Source organism: Sebastes fasciatus, chromosome 4 (genome assembly GCF_043250625.1).
Source record: "Sebastes fasciatus isolate fSebFas1 chromosome 4, fSebFas1.pri, whole genome shotgun sequence".
Lineage (NCBI taxonomy): Eukaryota > Metazoa > Chordata > Actinopteri > Perciformes > Sebastidae > Sebastes > Sebastes fasciatus.
The window spans coordinates 4,287,492-4,304,309 of NC_133798.1; the positions used below are offsets into that span (position 1 = coordinate 4,287,492).

Consider the following 16,818-nt stretch of genomic DNA (forward strand, 5'->3'; position numbering starts at 1 on the left):
AAAATAAAGAAGAAAGGGTTGTGGATGAGCTCCTGGGTGGCACAGAGAGGACGCTATGTGCTGTCCATACTTCAGTCAGTTTTGTTGTCCTACCTGACAGCAGCGAACTCGCCATCCTTTGTCCTTTTCTCCATGTTTGTTTATTACCAAGTAACCTGACTGCGACTGCGTGCTGGAGAGAGCACCTGATTGGTCAACGCAAAGGAACACGTCGTTGGAGATGTCACACTAGACGTGTCGAGACGAAAAATTCTGACAGGCTAGACGTTTCCTCGGGGTGTTGTGGGGCGTCCCAGACGTGGCGTCGGTTGTCGTGTACTATGACACACTACACGAGATAAGAGGATCAATTTTCGCACACGACACTCATTAATCGTTCCTGATCCCTTACGACGGCCGTGTCGGGCTATAATCGGGCTGATATCGTGTAGTCTGAACCGGGCATCAGCTGTACTGTAAGAAGTGATTGGAATCACTTGCACTGGCACATACACAAATGCACGTGATGACACACGCACACACACACACACACACACACAGTACAGACATGGATCTGTATTCCTGCTGCACATGTAAAGCACTCTTTCTCACTCACAAATTGTTTTAGACAACCTATTACAAGCCTCATGGGAAATAGTACACCTATGGAGACAAAAACACACAAACAGCCACACATGAATTTACACAGTCTCCCGCATGCGCACACACACTACACACACACACACACACACACACACACACACACACACACACACACACACACACTACACACAGTGTTCTTTGTGTCATTTTTCATGCAGACACTCACACAAAACAACGTTTATCAGGGTGACCTGCAAGAGCCAATTTTAAATGTCTGGCCCAAAGTAAACCGGAAATTGCTGAATGCGACAAATTCATTCATAATTCATTCATTCTTAAGTCACTCATACATGCCAATTAAAGGGACTCTATGTAAGAATCAGAAATTGCTTGTTAACAGCGACACCTGTGGCCGTTAAGTCAATGAAAGTCAGCGTCCTGTTGCTCGTGCTTGTGCTCGCTCTACATAGACATGAACGAGCATCGCTCAAAACAGTGAGGCGACACACGTCAGCTAAAAGCACAATATCACTCTATATTTCAGCTGCTTAGCAGTAATGTTAGCTGACCAGACGAAGGTCTCTCCATGAATCAATGCTGATCCTGTGTTGTCCTGCTTCAGACTCCCGTCTTCTGCAGTGTGTAGTGTGCGCACATGCATGTGAGAGGTGGAGCGAGTGAGAACGAGCGCGGTGTGTGAGTGAAGGCAAGCAGGCAGGCAGAAGAGCAGAGCAGCATCGACTCCGGCCCTGGAGACCAAAGCTACGGTCTCCCCTGTGTCTTCTGACCGTGATCGGGGGGCCGGAGCAGGAAGAGTTAACACTGTTTTACAAGACTTCACTGGATATAACTTGGTGTTTTTGGTGCTTCCGTGTAGTTTGTGTTGGAACAGCGTAGCCACACGCGAGCGCGCATGGGACACCGACCCGATTTATACGTGTAAGAAGTTACAAACGGTACCTTTAAGAAAGAATCTGTTCATACGAGTGGTTCTTGCACGAGGCCCAATATTTCCAACCTCCCACCCGAAGGAAACTTGACAGAATAAAAAGGGGGTCAGGCAGAAACACTGCACAAGTGTGTGTCAGCTGTGAAAATAAATTAATTTATTTAGATAACATAAATGCAATCTTGAACTAGAAACAATTCATTTCAACTCTGTGTTTGTGTGTGTGTGTGCGTGTGCGTGTGCGTGTGCGTGTGCGTGTGCGTGTGCGTGTGTGTGTGTGTGTGTGTGTGTGTGTGTGTGTGTGTGTGTGTGTGTGTGTGTGTGTGTGTAGGGCCTGCAGACAGGAACCAGGGAGCTGCAGGAGATGGGCGTGAAGTTTTGCCACAGTCTGCTGTCTGTAACCAAAGACATGAAGCTTTTTTACAGCCGAAGAATCATCAGCCACATTGACCTGGACCACAACGTCCTGGACCACGAGTCTCACAAGTAAGACACATCCTAACAAGGCCTGTGAAATGTCCATTCTTTTTTGTCAAAATGGCCTCTTAGGGGGAGAAAAATGAGGATAATCCTCCAAAATGAAGACATTGTCCAGCTGGTTATACTTCAACAGGGACAAAGTGGCCGGTAAGGACAGGTTATTTCATGCCTTTTTATTGGGCATCAACAAATATTCAATGTTCAAACACATATTGTCGGAAAAACATGTTATACATGCAAGTGCTCTATCTACAGACAGATTTGCTTCGAAATAGTCCATATATTTTTACTGCTAATGCAAAAAAGAGTGATGCACGTAATGCAAAACCAAAATTCACAACTACGAGTTCTGCTCGGAAACTTCTAGCCCTACGTCTCTCGCAACAGTTGCTGAGGTCAGCACAACAAGAGGATATGCGTGCGAGTCAGTCACACTAGAAGCCCAGCCTGCAGGTTTCCCAGTCAGCTACAACATCAACGGAGAGAGAGTTGTCTGTAACACCTCTCCCTAACTTCCTAACGAGCGAACAAGAGAACATCTGATTGTTTCAGTTTTTCCTAATGAACATGTCCTAACGTGCTCCGTGCGTCAGCGAACAGGCGCGGCGACGTGGGCTTGTTGGAAAGAACGCTCGCCCTGGCTCTATTTATGCTAAGTTTCGCGCACTTCCAACCTATTTTCACTGGTCAAAATCGATGCTGACAGTAACTGACAGTTAATCAACATCATGTAATATAGAGAGTGACATCGCTCATAGTATATCTCCATTCACCAGAGTTCACTCGCTCACTGTGCGTTTGGAAGAGGAGTAAGACGAGGATGGTGTGTGGCCGTCGCTTCACCGTTGTAGAGGATGTGAAAGGAACATTCAAACATGCTAATTCAACGGCATCACTCAGATGTAACGATCACCGGGATGAGGAAAAAACAACCCGTTAAACAGAGCCATGAGGAGGTGCAGAAGTCTTGTTATCTCTCAGAACACTTGGAATAACAATATGCTGAAAGGTTATTAAACAAAGTTACGAAGTGCTTAAAAATAAAAACTAAGAGTAAAAGTAAATGAAATCCAAAACATAGTGTCTAAAATGATTTCAACAACATGAGATAAAAAGCAAGTTTGAGAAGAGAATTAAAAGAGGACAGTGAGTTCCAGCATCTCAACAACAAAGGAACGATGCTCTGAAAGAAGAATCATTTTCACACTTTTACAGTGTGTGTGTGTGTGTGTGTGTGTGTGTGTGTGTGTGTGTGTGTGTGTGTGTGTGTGTGTGTGTGTGTGTGTGTGTGTGTGTGTGTGTGTGTGTGTGTGTGTGTGTGTGTGTGTGTGCGTGCGCGCGCGTGTGTGTGGCACGAGACATGAGACGTAAGCGCTGGTAGCTTTGATAACACACACAGCCCTTCTTGGTTCAGATATGCTGTGCCGTGGATCCCTCACTGCAGTGATTGATGTGTGGATCTAAAGTGGAGCTGAATGGCTTCTATTGATTTTCAGACACCCGTTCAATCTCCCCGGTGAGCTGTGACAGCGCGAGGTGTGGGGGAGGCTTCTCACCTCAATACACATCTGTCCTGTATTTCTTGTTTAATTTCATCTAATTCTCAGAGTAGTTTTCTCAGTTTTCTTTCTTTCATTTGTCTCTCTTTATCCTTTCACTGTCCTTTCACTCGCCTCTGATGTCATTATTCTTTCTTTCATCCCTTTCTTCTTCTTCTCCCCTCCTTTTCCCCATATTCTTTTGATTCATTCTGACATATTGCCACTTTTTTTGTTTGTCTTCTTTAGTCTTTGTATCCATTTTTGCATGTCTCTCATATTCATCTCATCTCATCTTCAACCTCTTATCCGGGGTCGGGTCGCGGGGGGGGGCAACAGCTCCAGCAGGGGACCCAAACTTCCCTTTCCCGGGCCACATTAACCAGCTCTGACTGGGGGATCCCGAGGCGTTCCCAGACCACTGTGGAGATATAATCTCTCCACCTAGTCCTGGGTCTTCCCCGTGGCCTCCTCCCAGCTGGTCGTGCCTGGAACACCTCCCTAGGGAGGTGCCCAGGGGCGGGGGGGCATCCTTACTAGATGCCCGAACCACCTCAGCTGGCTCCTTTCAACGCAAAGGAGCAACGGCTCTACTCCGAGTCCCTCACGGATGACTCAGCTTCTCACCCTATCTCTAAGGGAGACGCCAGCCACCCTCCTGAGAAAATCCATTTTGGCCGCTTGTACCCGCAATCTAGTTCTTTGGATCATCACCCAACCCTCATGACCATAGGTGAGAGTAGGAACGAAGATTGACTGGTAGATCGAGAGCTTTGCCTTCCAGCTCAGCTCTCTTTGTGCGGTAAAGCGAATGCAATAAGCGCCCCCTCTGCTCCGATTCTCCGGCCAATCTCACGTTCCATAGTCCCCTCACTCGCGAACAAGGCCCTGAGGTACTTGAACTCCTTCACTTGGGGTAAGGACTCATTCCCTACCCGTACTGCAAGTCAATCCAGTGAGTGCTGGAGGTCATAAACCGATGATGCCAACAAGACCACATCATCTGCAAAAAGCAGCGATGAGATCCTCAGCACACCGAACTGCAAACCCTCCTCCCTCCGACTATGCCTCAATATTCTGTCCGTGAATATCACAAACAGGACTGGTGACAAAGCGCAGCTCTGGCGGAGGCCAACCCCCACCGGAAACGAGTCCGACTTACTGCCGAGAACCCGAACACACTTCTCGCTTTGGGCGTACAGAAATTGGATGGCCCCGAGAAGTGACCCCCTCACCCCATACTCCCGCAGCACCCCCCACAGTGTCTCCCGGGGGACCCGGTCATACGCCTTCTCCAAGTCCACAAAACACATGTAGACTGGATAGGCATTCTCCCAGGCCTCCTCCAGGATCCTTGCAAGAGTGAAGAGCTGGTCCGTTTGTTCCACGGCCAGGACAGAATTCTCTCATATTATGTATGTATATTATTATCCTTCATTAATTTTCTCCTTTCTGGTTTGTTCTCATCTTCCTTCCGTCTTTCCTCCAGCCTGTTACACTCCTCTTTCAACACATTACTTGGTCTAGGTGTGCACTATGCTTGTCAGAACAGTTAAGCAGTATTACACAAAAAATGTCGTTCACCATTTACAGATAATGAAATGCTATGCTGCTGTGACCTCTGCCTGTATATGTCTGTCTAACTCTCTTTCATATTTCCCATCTTTACACACAACCTATAGTAAGAATGAGATGATGTTTTGTTTTTTTGTTTTAAAGATATGTGTTTACAAAAAATAAAAAATAAAATTGCCTCCAAAATGTAAATTGGATCATGGCTCCGGGACACGATGGTGCTGCCAGATGCTTCTTTTTACCTGCAGAACGGCATATTGCAAAGGAGGTTCATAATAATATGAGAACTAACATCCCCACAAATTAGAAACTTGTGCCCTCAAACTATAACTTGTTCCTTAAATAACTAATGTGTGCATTTGATATGCTTATTCAAGGTTTAGTCACCTCAAATAACTTCATTAATTCCGTTGAATTAATACCAGTCATTTCTATCAGTCGGTGCTGTTTTTAAATGTATGATTTATGCCGTGACTGTTTGCTGTGTGTTTTGGAATCCTCCAGCACATCCAAAGCTCATGTTGGTTTTGACGTCGCTATTCGTCTACGGCAGGATCTCCAAATTTTTTTCTCTGAGAGCTACTTTGACAAAATGAAAGTGGCCGAGAGCTACTCCTATTTTATATTATTAGTTACATTTATTCACATTGCTCAGCTCCACCCAAACCAGCTGAATAAGCTTCTTTTGTGTGAATATTTAGAAAATGTTGATATCCAACTCTCACATTTTGACATCATCAACATCTTAAATTCAGCAGCATGTGCGTGTTTTTTTTTCCTGTATGCATTTCTTTACATTTTCAATGTGTGAAGCTCACACTATTAAATTCACATCAGATTAATGTCGTAGAAAACTAAACAATGTTACTTATTTTACTTGTCCTTATTTTCTGTCTGTCCACATATCACTGTGTCACATCACTTCCCTTCACATTCCCTTCATCATCTGTAGTTCACATGCATTGTATTACATGCATTCAGTCTTTTTAACAGTTAGTTAAAGACAAGACAGCCAGCTGGGCCGTATTGATGGAGTGAACCGACTCATCACACTGGATGGAAAACCATTTGCACCTGTCCATGTCCCGTTCTAGCTGCTCCACAGCATCCGCAGACAGCGCAGACACTCTCCATGCCACAGTATTAGCACTGAGTTGTACATTGGCGATAGCAGATGTAATTTCTGTTTTACTTTTATGGTCCTTGAATAGTGTTTCAGCCACCGCAGTCATCGCCTCTTTTACAATGGCGCCATCTGTGACAGGCTTTTTGTGCTTCGTTTTGTGCTTCGGTGATGTGGCGCTCGACGTTACGTCTTCTACCGACTGACACGCTCACACCGCAAATGAGACACACACACTTGTTATTCACATTCGTGAAAAACAACTCTGTTTCCCATTCCTCATGAAAATAGTATGTTTTTTGCTTTTTCTTGGCCTGGCTATTTTCCGCGGTCATTGTCAAATCTGGTGTGTGCTCGCTAGCCTGCTGATATCTCCTAATGTTACGGCGTCACTGACGTAACCAAACTTGGCAGCAGCATAACTCGTTTAACTGACAGCTGATTGGCAAATAATCAGTTTGTGTCAGAAGGGGGCAGGATGTCTTATCAAATTTGTTTGCCTATTCTTTGAACCTTTGGCGAGCGACTCAGGAAACGGGTCGCGAGCAACCAGCGACGTGTCGGAGACCCCTGCTCTACATATTCATGAAGAACAATTCCTTTAACAGCAAATATTCCAGTGCAAGAAACTACCAAGGTCACATCATACTTACAACACTCTTTGTTTGCATATTTAAGCCTGCTGGGTTTGGTTTCTCATGCCATAGCCTCCAGTCTCTTCAGATACCTCTGGACTGATATTACAGACTTCTTCTGTAACAACTTTCCTCTTGCTGTTTTGTAGCAGAGGAACTTTTGAGAGTTGAGCTCTGGGAAGCTTTTTTGGCAGAAGCAGACCCGAGGATATAAAAGAAATCTTTGTGAAAAGGAAGAGCTATTTAGTAAGTCTTAGCTGGGACTGCGGAGTTTAAGGCCGAGCCTCCAGTGCCTTCGCCTCCTGTGCTCTCTCACGGAGCCACAGAAGACACTGACTGCCTCTCTTGTTCTCTCTCTGGGTTTCTGTCATTCTCATGCACACTCTGTCTCTACAACACATACTGTCTGTCCTTATCTTTTTTTTTTCTTTTTCTCACCCTGTCTCTCTCTCTCTTGCTTTCTGTATTTCTCTCTCATTGCACCCACAGGATCTTCACCATGTCTTTGAAAAAAACGCTGTTAGAACTCTTGCTCAGCACTACGATTCACAACCAGTATGGCAGCCTGCCAGGGCTGCAACCTGCTGTGCTCAATGGAATACATTTAGCTCTGCCCTGATATTCTCTTTCAACTGCTGAACTAGACTTGAAACGAGCAGCTCTTTGTCAGACAAAAGTTACACTGTAATATTAGGATTGTATTGAAAATACTATCGCTATAGCTGCCCACTATAATTATATTCTGCTGCCATTTACCACTGAGCAGGTCCCCAGGAGTCATTGTGGTTACAGCAAGTGCCTATACCTGTTTCAATGTCCATATGGGCACCTGACTGTTGTTTTAACAGACTTGAAAAAATGTGAACCTGTCCTTCAAGAAGAACAGACAGTAAATACGTGACAACATCTGTGGAGGTTCTGCTGAAACTGTGTAGTGTTGTGATATTGAGACTGAATCTAACATGTTATAAACTTCATCTTCTTCATGTTTGATTGGAAATACAGGTGGGTGTTGCTACCTGCTGGGCATTACTGCCTGACGCACCTCCCAATGGTGCCCTTGGGCCAGCTGCAGGGTCATCAGCCGGGAACCACCAATCATTGACGTTTCGCTCCTTTACACCCGGTACGTCTCTTGGCGGCGGAGCAGTGGAAGGGACGTCTCCCAACCACCCCCTGCAACTGGCCTTCGGGTTAACCAGAACCCCAACTCCTATCCTTCCTCCTCAGCCACAGCCAAAAACTGCCCTTCTCTGGCTCCTCTGCCAGTTCCTTGCGCGCCCCCGCGGCGCATGCACACGTACAGGGGGATTACACTCCACTACTGGGCCTTCTACGACTGCCAACTGCCCGCCTTCAGCAACACTGGGTCTTTCTGCATCTGCGGTTTTCAACCTGGCTTATGGTCCCTCTTGTCTGACCTGACTGAACAGTGCAAGGTTGCTGCTGGCCTTTCTCAAAACACTTTGCTCTACCCTGGTGAATTCGTAACCCCCTGTATGTGGTCACTTACTCCCAACCACACCTGCATTTCCGGAGCATCTTTAGCTTGTTGTCCATGTTTGTTCCAGCCGTTTCCGTGTTGTCTGTCCGGTTGGGCCCTACTTTCATCCCGCCTCTCGGAGGGCCTTTGGGTTGTCCTTTCTTATTTGTGTTCGTAGTCAGATTGTGGTCGTCTCATGGTCAAGAGACTACTGGGATAGGTAACTAGCCGCCCACTACGGTGCAGTCTTTCCCGCTGTCGTCCAGTCTTTCCTGGCTGTCCTCCAGTCTTCCCTGGACTTCAACTGCTCTTTCACAGTAGTCACTGGGTATAATTGATAATTGATCATTATTGTCAGTCCTAAAACCAGCTTATAGGCACATTACTAAATACCAATTGAACTGCTGTGGTATTTGGGTATATTTCAGACATGGGATACACTTAGCGCCTAAACGTGCATTTAAAGTGCTCAAGATTGCAAAGCTTGCAGACTCATCATTGTCAGTGTTGTGCATGATGCCATGGGCCCTTAAATTCATGGGGCTGTGGCTGAGAGGGTAGAGCAGGTCGTCCAACAATCGGAAGGTCGGTGGTTTGATCCCCGACTGCTCCGGTCACATGTCGATGTGTCCTTGAGCAAGACACTTGACCCAAAATTGCACCCGAATCGGTGTGTGAATGAGTATTTAGATTAGATCCTGATGGGCAAAGTTGGCCATCAATGTATGAATGTGTGTGTGAATAGGTGACATGTAGTGTAAAGCTTTGAGTGGTCAGAAGACTAGAAAAGCGGTATATAAATGCAAGTCTATTTACCATTTAAAAATAATTTGTCTGTCAATATGTCATCTCTAAGGCATGTACATTCTCCCTTTTTTATTTTAGGGCTAGGGGTGTGTTATTTCTGATGGTAGGGTAGGTAATTCCAAATCTGTGGGCCTTTAACTGGAAAAGAGGACTGACCAAATGTTGTTTGGCATTTTGGCAGGTTTACAGTCACTAGTTCTGGGGCAAGGTCATTTACACACTTAAAAATTATTTATTTTTTTTTCAGTGAGAATTTTAGAAAATTCTCAAAGCTTAGTGGGTTATACTTTTTTTTTTAGAAATTTACAATGATGCCATTTCATTGGCTTCTGATCCAATATTTTCAAAGCTTGTTTGTATAATGACATTATTGATATTTCATAGCTGATTGGGTGGCCTGGCCCCAGACAGTTACACAGTACGAAAGATGCGATAGAATCATGGTGTGCATATAGCGTCTTACAGCCTTTAGGGGTAAACAAGATCTGATAAGTCGAAAACACTTTCTCAATTTCCATCTGATCAATGGTTAGTGTAAAATATCTGTTTTATTGAGAAACACAGTGAAACAGTTTTTGCATAGTTAAGCGTTAGCCAGTTATTTTGTAGTCACTGTGCTGCACAGGCCATTTGCCTATTCAGACTTCTGCAGCCTGTTGAGGAGTCTTTGTACATACATAAATGATTGCATCATCAGCATACATTTGGCACACTTTGCAGCGGGCTGGTAGCTCATTTATGTGCAAACAGTTAAGACCTTGCTGGGAGAAGTTACACTTTATAAGCTTGTTTATAAGTATCTCATGGTTAACAGTATCAGAGGCCTTTTCAGGTCTATAAAATACTGCTCCCACTACCTTCATCTATCCATCCATCCATCCATTATCTGTTACCGCTTATCCTATTCAGGGTCTCGGGGGGTCCGAAGGTGTACCGGACAGGTCGCCAGACTATCACAGGGCTGACACATCGAGACGGACAACCATTCACGCTCACATTCACACCTACGGGACATATAGAGTCATCAACTAACCTTGCTCATGTTAATCTTGTTGGACCTTTTGTCATTTGATGCAATTTATATTTAGATGTGACCATTTTGAGTTTTGCTTACAGCTTGCTTACAGCTTTTGTCTCGCCATTTTATGTTAAAGTCTCCAATTAATATTGTTTCATTTTGACAATTTAAGTGTTTCAACAATTCATCTAAATCACAATAAAAAGACACATTACAAGAAGGAGGATTGTACAAAATCAATGGTGAATTAACTGTAGGTGACAAGACAATATTTAGGATTAGGCATTCCAATTTCAGAGAACTTGATGGTGTCTCTGATATAAATTAGGACTCCTCCTCCTTTTCCCAATTGTCTGTCTTTTATAACAAGCATATCCACGAACATCAATCATATTTGTCAGAAAGTTACTGTTCAGCCAAGTTTCACTTAAAGCCAGGAAGTCCAAATTTGAGTCAGTTAATAAATGATGAACCTGATCTCCCTTTGATATAATACTTCTAATATTTAAATGACCTCCAAAAATTCCTTTTGGTTTAGTCTTTAAGGGCATTTTCACAACTGCCTTGTTTAGTTCGGTTGAATCGAACCCTGGAGCGTTTACCCTCTCGGTGCGGATTGTTTTGGCAGGTGTGAACACAGCAATCGCATTCGGGTGCGTAGCAAAACAAGCAAACCAAGGCCTTTTTGGATTAAACCAGCTCTGGTAGCAAGCTGCGCTGTGCGTTATGGGTAGGATTGTAAGCCTTTTGTTTCTACAACATGCAGCCAGATGAATAAATGTGGACGGACGTGGACTCGTGGGGAGGTGCAGTGCCTCATAGAGATTTGGTCAACTCACAACTTTTGACAACACACAAGAATACCGAAATCTACTCACTCTTTAGCAAACGGCTACATTTTTTTTTTTATTTAAAAAAACAGGTGGAGATTTAAGCCATGTATCCTGTGATACTGATGCCATAAACACCCTTGCTGATGCAGACGTGTCTGATGCTCAGAGAGCACAGAGAGTAGGGACATTGAAGAGTGAACCAGAAGGAGGGAGACTGCCCATTCCCGGAGCTCAGGCTTGAAAAAAGAAAGGCAAAATCTTGCTGACTTGATGAAGATTTCCAGACATACAATGACCGACAATAGAAAAGATGCTGGAGGAAACACATGTAGCCGAACAGAAGCAGTTGGTTCAAGAGGAGAGTGCGTTTGAGAGGATTTGTTTCAGGTTGACAAAGTCTTTCTCACTATCCTTAGTGAAAGCTGGTATATTCTGCCTTGGAACTTCATACAGTGCTGGCTCATGTGGAAGCAGGTTAGCTGAAGCCGTGGTAGTAAGATGAGCCATTCCTGAAGGTGGTGAGGCTGTGACTGCACACCAGCATAAGGAAGAAACTGTGGATGATGCGAGTGGGTAGGAACAATACACTGATTTCCAGGGGCCTTTGGATAGGATGGCTTGTGGCAGGCATGGCATCACCTGCAGGGGGAGAAGTAAAGGATTGAGGTCTTTGCTGTTTGGATAATGAAAGAGGCTGTGAGCAAACAGCTCCCAAAGAGGGTATACATGAATTGGTGAACGTATCACCTGATACTGTACTGGTAAACGCTGCTGATGGGGAACACTAGTGCTACGCTTAGGAAACAATCCAGGCTGTAAAGTGGGTTGTGTGTTCCAGCCTTGAGTAGAATTAAGTGGCTTATATGGGGATCCAGGTAGATGTGATGGAGCTACAGGCATCTTCACAGTACTGAGAGAGAGGTTATGGAGCCTCTAAGCAGTGAAGTTCTCCTCTGCTGAATTGATGTGATCAGTCAGTGTAAGTTGCTGTATGTCTCTCTATTGGATTTTAGGCCTAACCACAGGTTCTGATGCGTGATCAGGTTTCAGATGAGGTGTGGATGTTCCGACAAGCTGTGCACGAGGCCATATGTTGTCATGTTGAACTTCAGCATTCACATTATGCTTTGTGTTTTGGTCCATAAAGATAGATGGATTGGTTAGAATCAGAATCATTATCATTTTCAGGATTATTAGGGAGAAGAGGCACATCTTTAGGGGCGGCTGTGGCTCAGAGGGTAGAGCAGGTTGTCCACCCATCGGAAGGTCGGTGGTTTGATCCCCGGCTGCTCCGGGTCACTTGTCGATGTGTCCTTGAGCAAGACACTTAACCCCAAATTGCTCCCATAGGCATAGCCATCGGTGTGAATGAGTATTTAGATTAGATCCTGATGGGCAAAGTTAGCACCTTAGCAGCCTCTGCCATCAGTGAATGGGTGAATGCTGACATGTAGTGTTTTGAGTGGTCGGAAGACTAGAAAAGCGATATAGAAATGCAAGTCTATCCATTTACCTTGGTACATAGGCTTATTTATGCCTTCCTTCAGTTGGTCCAAAAGAGCTCCCCCTAGTGGTTCTAAACCCCCCACAGCCCCTCTCAGTTCATCATTAAGCTTCAGTGGTTCATGCCTCAGTGTTGTCTGAAAAAGAGGCGGAAGACTGAAGAACAGAATTAGCACTGTGGGCATTTATTGGAGGAGGAGGTTTAGGCACTGCAGGGTAATTGACTGCTGAGAATGTAACCGGGGGGGGGGGGAATTGAGTTCAGTGGCTTGAAGCACACCTGTCTGTAGTTGGCCATCAGGCAGGGGAATGATTGTGATGAGCTGATCCTGTCCACCAGAGACTGCCATTTTGATAACATGAGAAAATTCACAACACCGAGGCTTTGTCCAAGTGAAATAAGCAAAAGCCAAAAGCAAAACAGCCATACTCACACATACACACTCCCTTCTTCTGCGTCTGTAACTTCTGCCTTGCTTGTTGAGGGGATGATTTAAATTATCCTTGAAATCAGGATGCGATGGTTGAAAAATACTCTGCAAAACATACAGCACGGTAGACAAGGTGGACAGAAATGGCAATAATAATTGCTATAACAAGCCACACCTGCTGTCGGTGGCCATCATTACTCCGTCCAAAGTTACAAATATTGTGGAAGAATCCCCTAAAAATGACACTCAACCGAAGACAAACCAACTAACCTAACAATTAAGCCAGAGCCGATTTCTTAGCGAAAGGGTAAGTTCTCTATTTTTCAACCTGGACCCTATTTTCCATGTCTTTGTGTCTTAGTGACTAATGGGAACAACGATTTCTGACATTGGTCCAGTATTGAGGGAGAACGCTGAAACGAGCTGTGAGGGGCCACTTCTATTTCCCACTGACGGGCTCTGATTGTTATTATAAGTGTCTGACAACATTATGGAAAGGACCCTACAGAGAAATTAAATGTTTTTCTTATCTTTCTCTTGATCTGGTCTGTTTGTTATTTTGTCCAAGTCCCGCTCAAGGAGAAGTCTCGTTGTGAAATCTGAATATCCGTATACTCTGGCTCTAATACATACTTACGGCCATTGAATTCCAAGACCTCATCCATACTGTGGAAATCATCTTAATATCTTAATTTCTGTCCATTTATGATGTCACAAATCTACAATATTTAGATCATTTCAAAGTTTTAAACGTAAACATTCTAAATGTGTCCCAGTTTATTTCCTGTTGCAGTGTATTTGAATGACATTAGCTGACAGGAAGTAAACATGGATCCAAGCTGTTGCCTGGCAACGCAATTATGTTGCAATTCCATTGAAATGCGCTAAAACTGAGCGTTTCAGACATAGGGTAAATGCAGGTATATTCAAACAGACAGTATGAGGAAAATAAAGTTTTTTTTTAAACATTAAAGTATGTAAACATGTTCTAGTAGAAACACAAAATACAAATATTAACCTGAAAATGAGCACGATATGGGACCTTTAATATCCAGCTAAGGCACATCTTTTACACACTGTTGGGTCTGATATCACAGCTTAGAGGATGGATTTCAGAATTAAAACAATATCAATCCAATAAATCAGAGTGAAAACAAAGCTGTTGGTGTTTTAGCAGTGGATGCTGCTACGCACTGGGCCTTCAGAGAATCAGCATTTGCAGTGTACTGACTCACAGTGTAGACAAGCTGTCCTGCTTTATTGCCATTCACAGCACACATACAGAACACAAACAGATACACACACGCGCAGGCACGCACACACACACACACACACAAAACAAGTTGCTGTCATCAGTATGCTAGACATACACTTTCTTTCCCTTCTGTCTCTTTCAGTCCTGCTCAGTCTGTCTGTCTCTCCTCCCTTTGCTTTTTCCTCTTCCCTCTCTTTCCCCCTCTCTCTCTCTCTCTCTCTGCATCCCTCTCTCCCTTCCACTCTCTTGTTTTCTCCCTCTGTCTCTCCCAGCCCCGGTAAGATGGAGATCAGTGTGCGTGTCACATCCTCTCTGTCCCAACAGAGTGCCAGTGCTCTCCCACACACTCACACACACACATAGGATCCCACGAGGTGTGTGTGTATAATCAGATTACTGGTTACTGGGGCTTTCTGTCACCTGTCAATCACGGTGACTGTAGCTGAGCTCAAGGTCACACTGTATGAGGAGGAGGACAGACCCTGACCATGAAATATATATTCAAAAACTATATGCAACAAGTTCTAAGATGTGTTCATCATTGCGGATGCATGTTGTGCCGACTAGCTTTGTTCAGACACACAATTAATTTTAAAATTCTAACCGAGATCCCGAAGTGCCCAGAGATATAGGAAATAGGCTATGTCAGGGTGAATTCAGGGGGAATGTGTGTAGAATAATGTAACAGATGCAAAGAATATTTCAGTTTGATGGAATACAAACATAACATTTTTGCTTCTGAATATTCAACCCAGTCGGCAGAAAAAAAAAAGAAATGTTGTCTAGTGACATTTCAAAATGTCTGAAGGAAATACCTGCCAGAAAGAGCATTGTGTAAGTGGAACAGTTCAGACAAAATAAGTTTCACCTCTTCGGACATGTCCAGGATTTTAACTCATGGTCCAAAGCCAGAATCATACCCCTCCACCATCGAAGGTGTCAACTGGTCAATGGAAAGAAAGAAAAACCTGGCTGTAATAGTGAATGTAGAAAACAAAAAAACAAAGGACGAAAGTGTTATATGACATCCCTATGACACGCCAGTAAGAAAGAAGAAAACTGCAAATGGATGTTTACATGTCATAAATAAATATTCACAACATAAATTTTTGCTAATATTTTCAGAGGAAGGAAAATCATGCAGCTTGTTAGACTTCAAGGATAAATAGTGTGTTTTAGTGAGCGACACTTAAAGGTCCCATATCGTGCTCATTTTCAGGTTCATGCTTGTATTTTGGGTTTCTACTAGAACATGTTTACATGCTTTAATGTTCAAAAAACACATTATTTTTCTCATACTGTCTGTCTGAATATACCTGTATTCATGCTCTGTCTGAAACGCTTCGTTTTAGTGCATTTCAACGGAATGGCGACGAAATTGCGTTGCTAGGAAACAGCTTGGCTCCATGTTTACATCCTGTCAGCTGATGTCATTCACATACACTGCAACAGGAAATAAACTGTGAAAATGTAGTATGTTCACGTTTAAAACTGTGAAAATGGTCTAATTATTAACTATTGTAGATTTGTGACATCACAAACAGACAGAATTCCTGACGGCTTGTTTCAAACGCGCAGTTTCTGAATATGGGCTGTGTGTATTTCTCCATGGATTGAGTGTTTTGATACTTTCACAGTATTTATATATCACTTAAACCTGCTTTATAATATAAAAGACATGAAAATCTAAATTTTTACAGTATGGCACCTTTAACATAACTCTCCTCTTCTCTTCTCTCATATAGCTGTTTCGAAGACGACGAGCCTCCGTGTGTCGAGGAGATCGAATATTCCACGGACTGTCCCGCATTTAAAGGAACCGATCTGGATTCAGACGTCGACGGCAACATGACCAGCGCTGACGAAGAGGAGGACGGTGAGGAAGGACACAGGGGAGCAAAACATAGGCAAGGCAGCATTGGCCAATCGCAGCAGTCGAGCATGAAGAGCCGCCTATTCCCTCACCTGATGAGACAGGCCTCCGCCGAGACAATCAGTGAGAAAAGAAACATGTGTAATGGCGTGAGCATCAATGGGCAAATCATGAGTTAAAAGGAGTATTTCTACATTTTTCTAAAGGTTCTTTTCTCCTAAAGGCCCTCTTAGCATTGTAAGCTTTCCTCCTTGAAACCTAGCAGGTGCATTTGAATGAAAAGAAACACCTGTTAAATGATACACACAAACTAAACTATGAGGGGTTGGGATAACTGATCATTTCTATTTCAACCTTAAAGTAAGCTGCGACCTTAACCCTCCTGTTACCTTCAAATTTACTAACATCTTTTATCCTTGGGGTCAATTTGACCCCAGCAATTTAAACCTCCAGAAAATGATTATAATTAAAATTGTTACCCAAGTTTATGTGTCAGGTACTTTCTGTTTGTTTGTTGACTACCTAAATAGCCCTTTAAATAAAATCAATATCTTCACGGGAACCATATTTTGCCACCCCCAAAGCGTGGGGAAATATCAAAGTTCTCGCGAGAATGATGTTTCCCCTCCCCCATGTTGTGTGAACTATCAGTGGTTCTCGCACTACTCCAGTTATGGTTATGTTAGGTTAGGGCCCTAAAGCTTTTTGAAGATTATAAAGTTGCATGTTATGG

At 43.8% G+C, this 16,818-nt stretch overlaps 1 protein-coding gene across 1 annotated transcript in view; it reads left to right on the forward strand.

The window, feature by feature from the left end:
- agbl1 (AGBL carboxypeptidase 1) overlaps positions 1 to 16,451 on the forward strand; it is a 142,699-nt gene extending 126,248 nt beyond the window's left edge. Inside the window, exons 27-28 of the mRNA XM_074634045.1 lie at positions 1,863 to 2,017; positions 15,958 to 16,451. Coding sequence (XP_074490146.1) covers positions 1,863 to 2,017; positions 15,958 to 16,264 — 462 coding nt within the window. The 3' untranslated portion in view covers positions 16,265 to 16,451. The remainder of the gene's footprint in view (positions 1 to 1,862; positions 2,018 to 15,957) is intronic.
- The last annotated feature ends 367 nt before the right edge of the window (positions 16,452 to 16,818 follow it).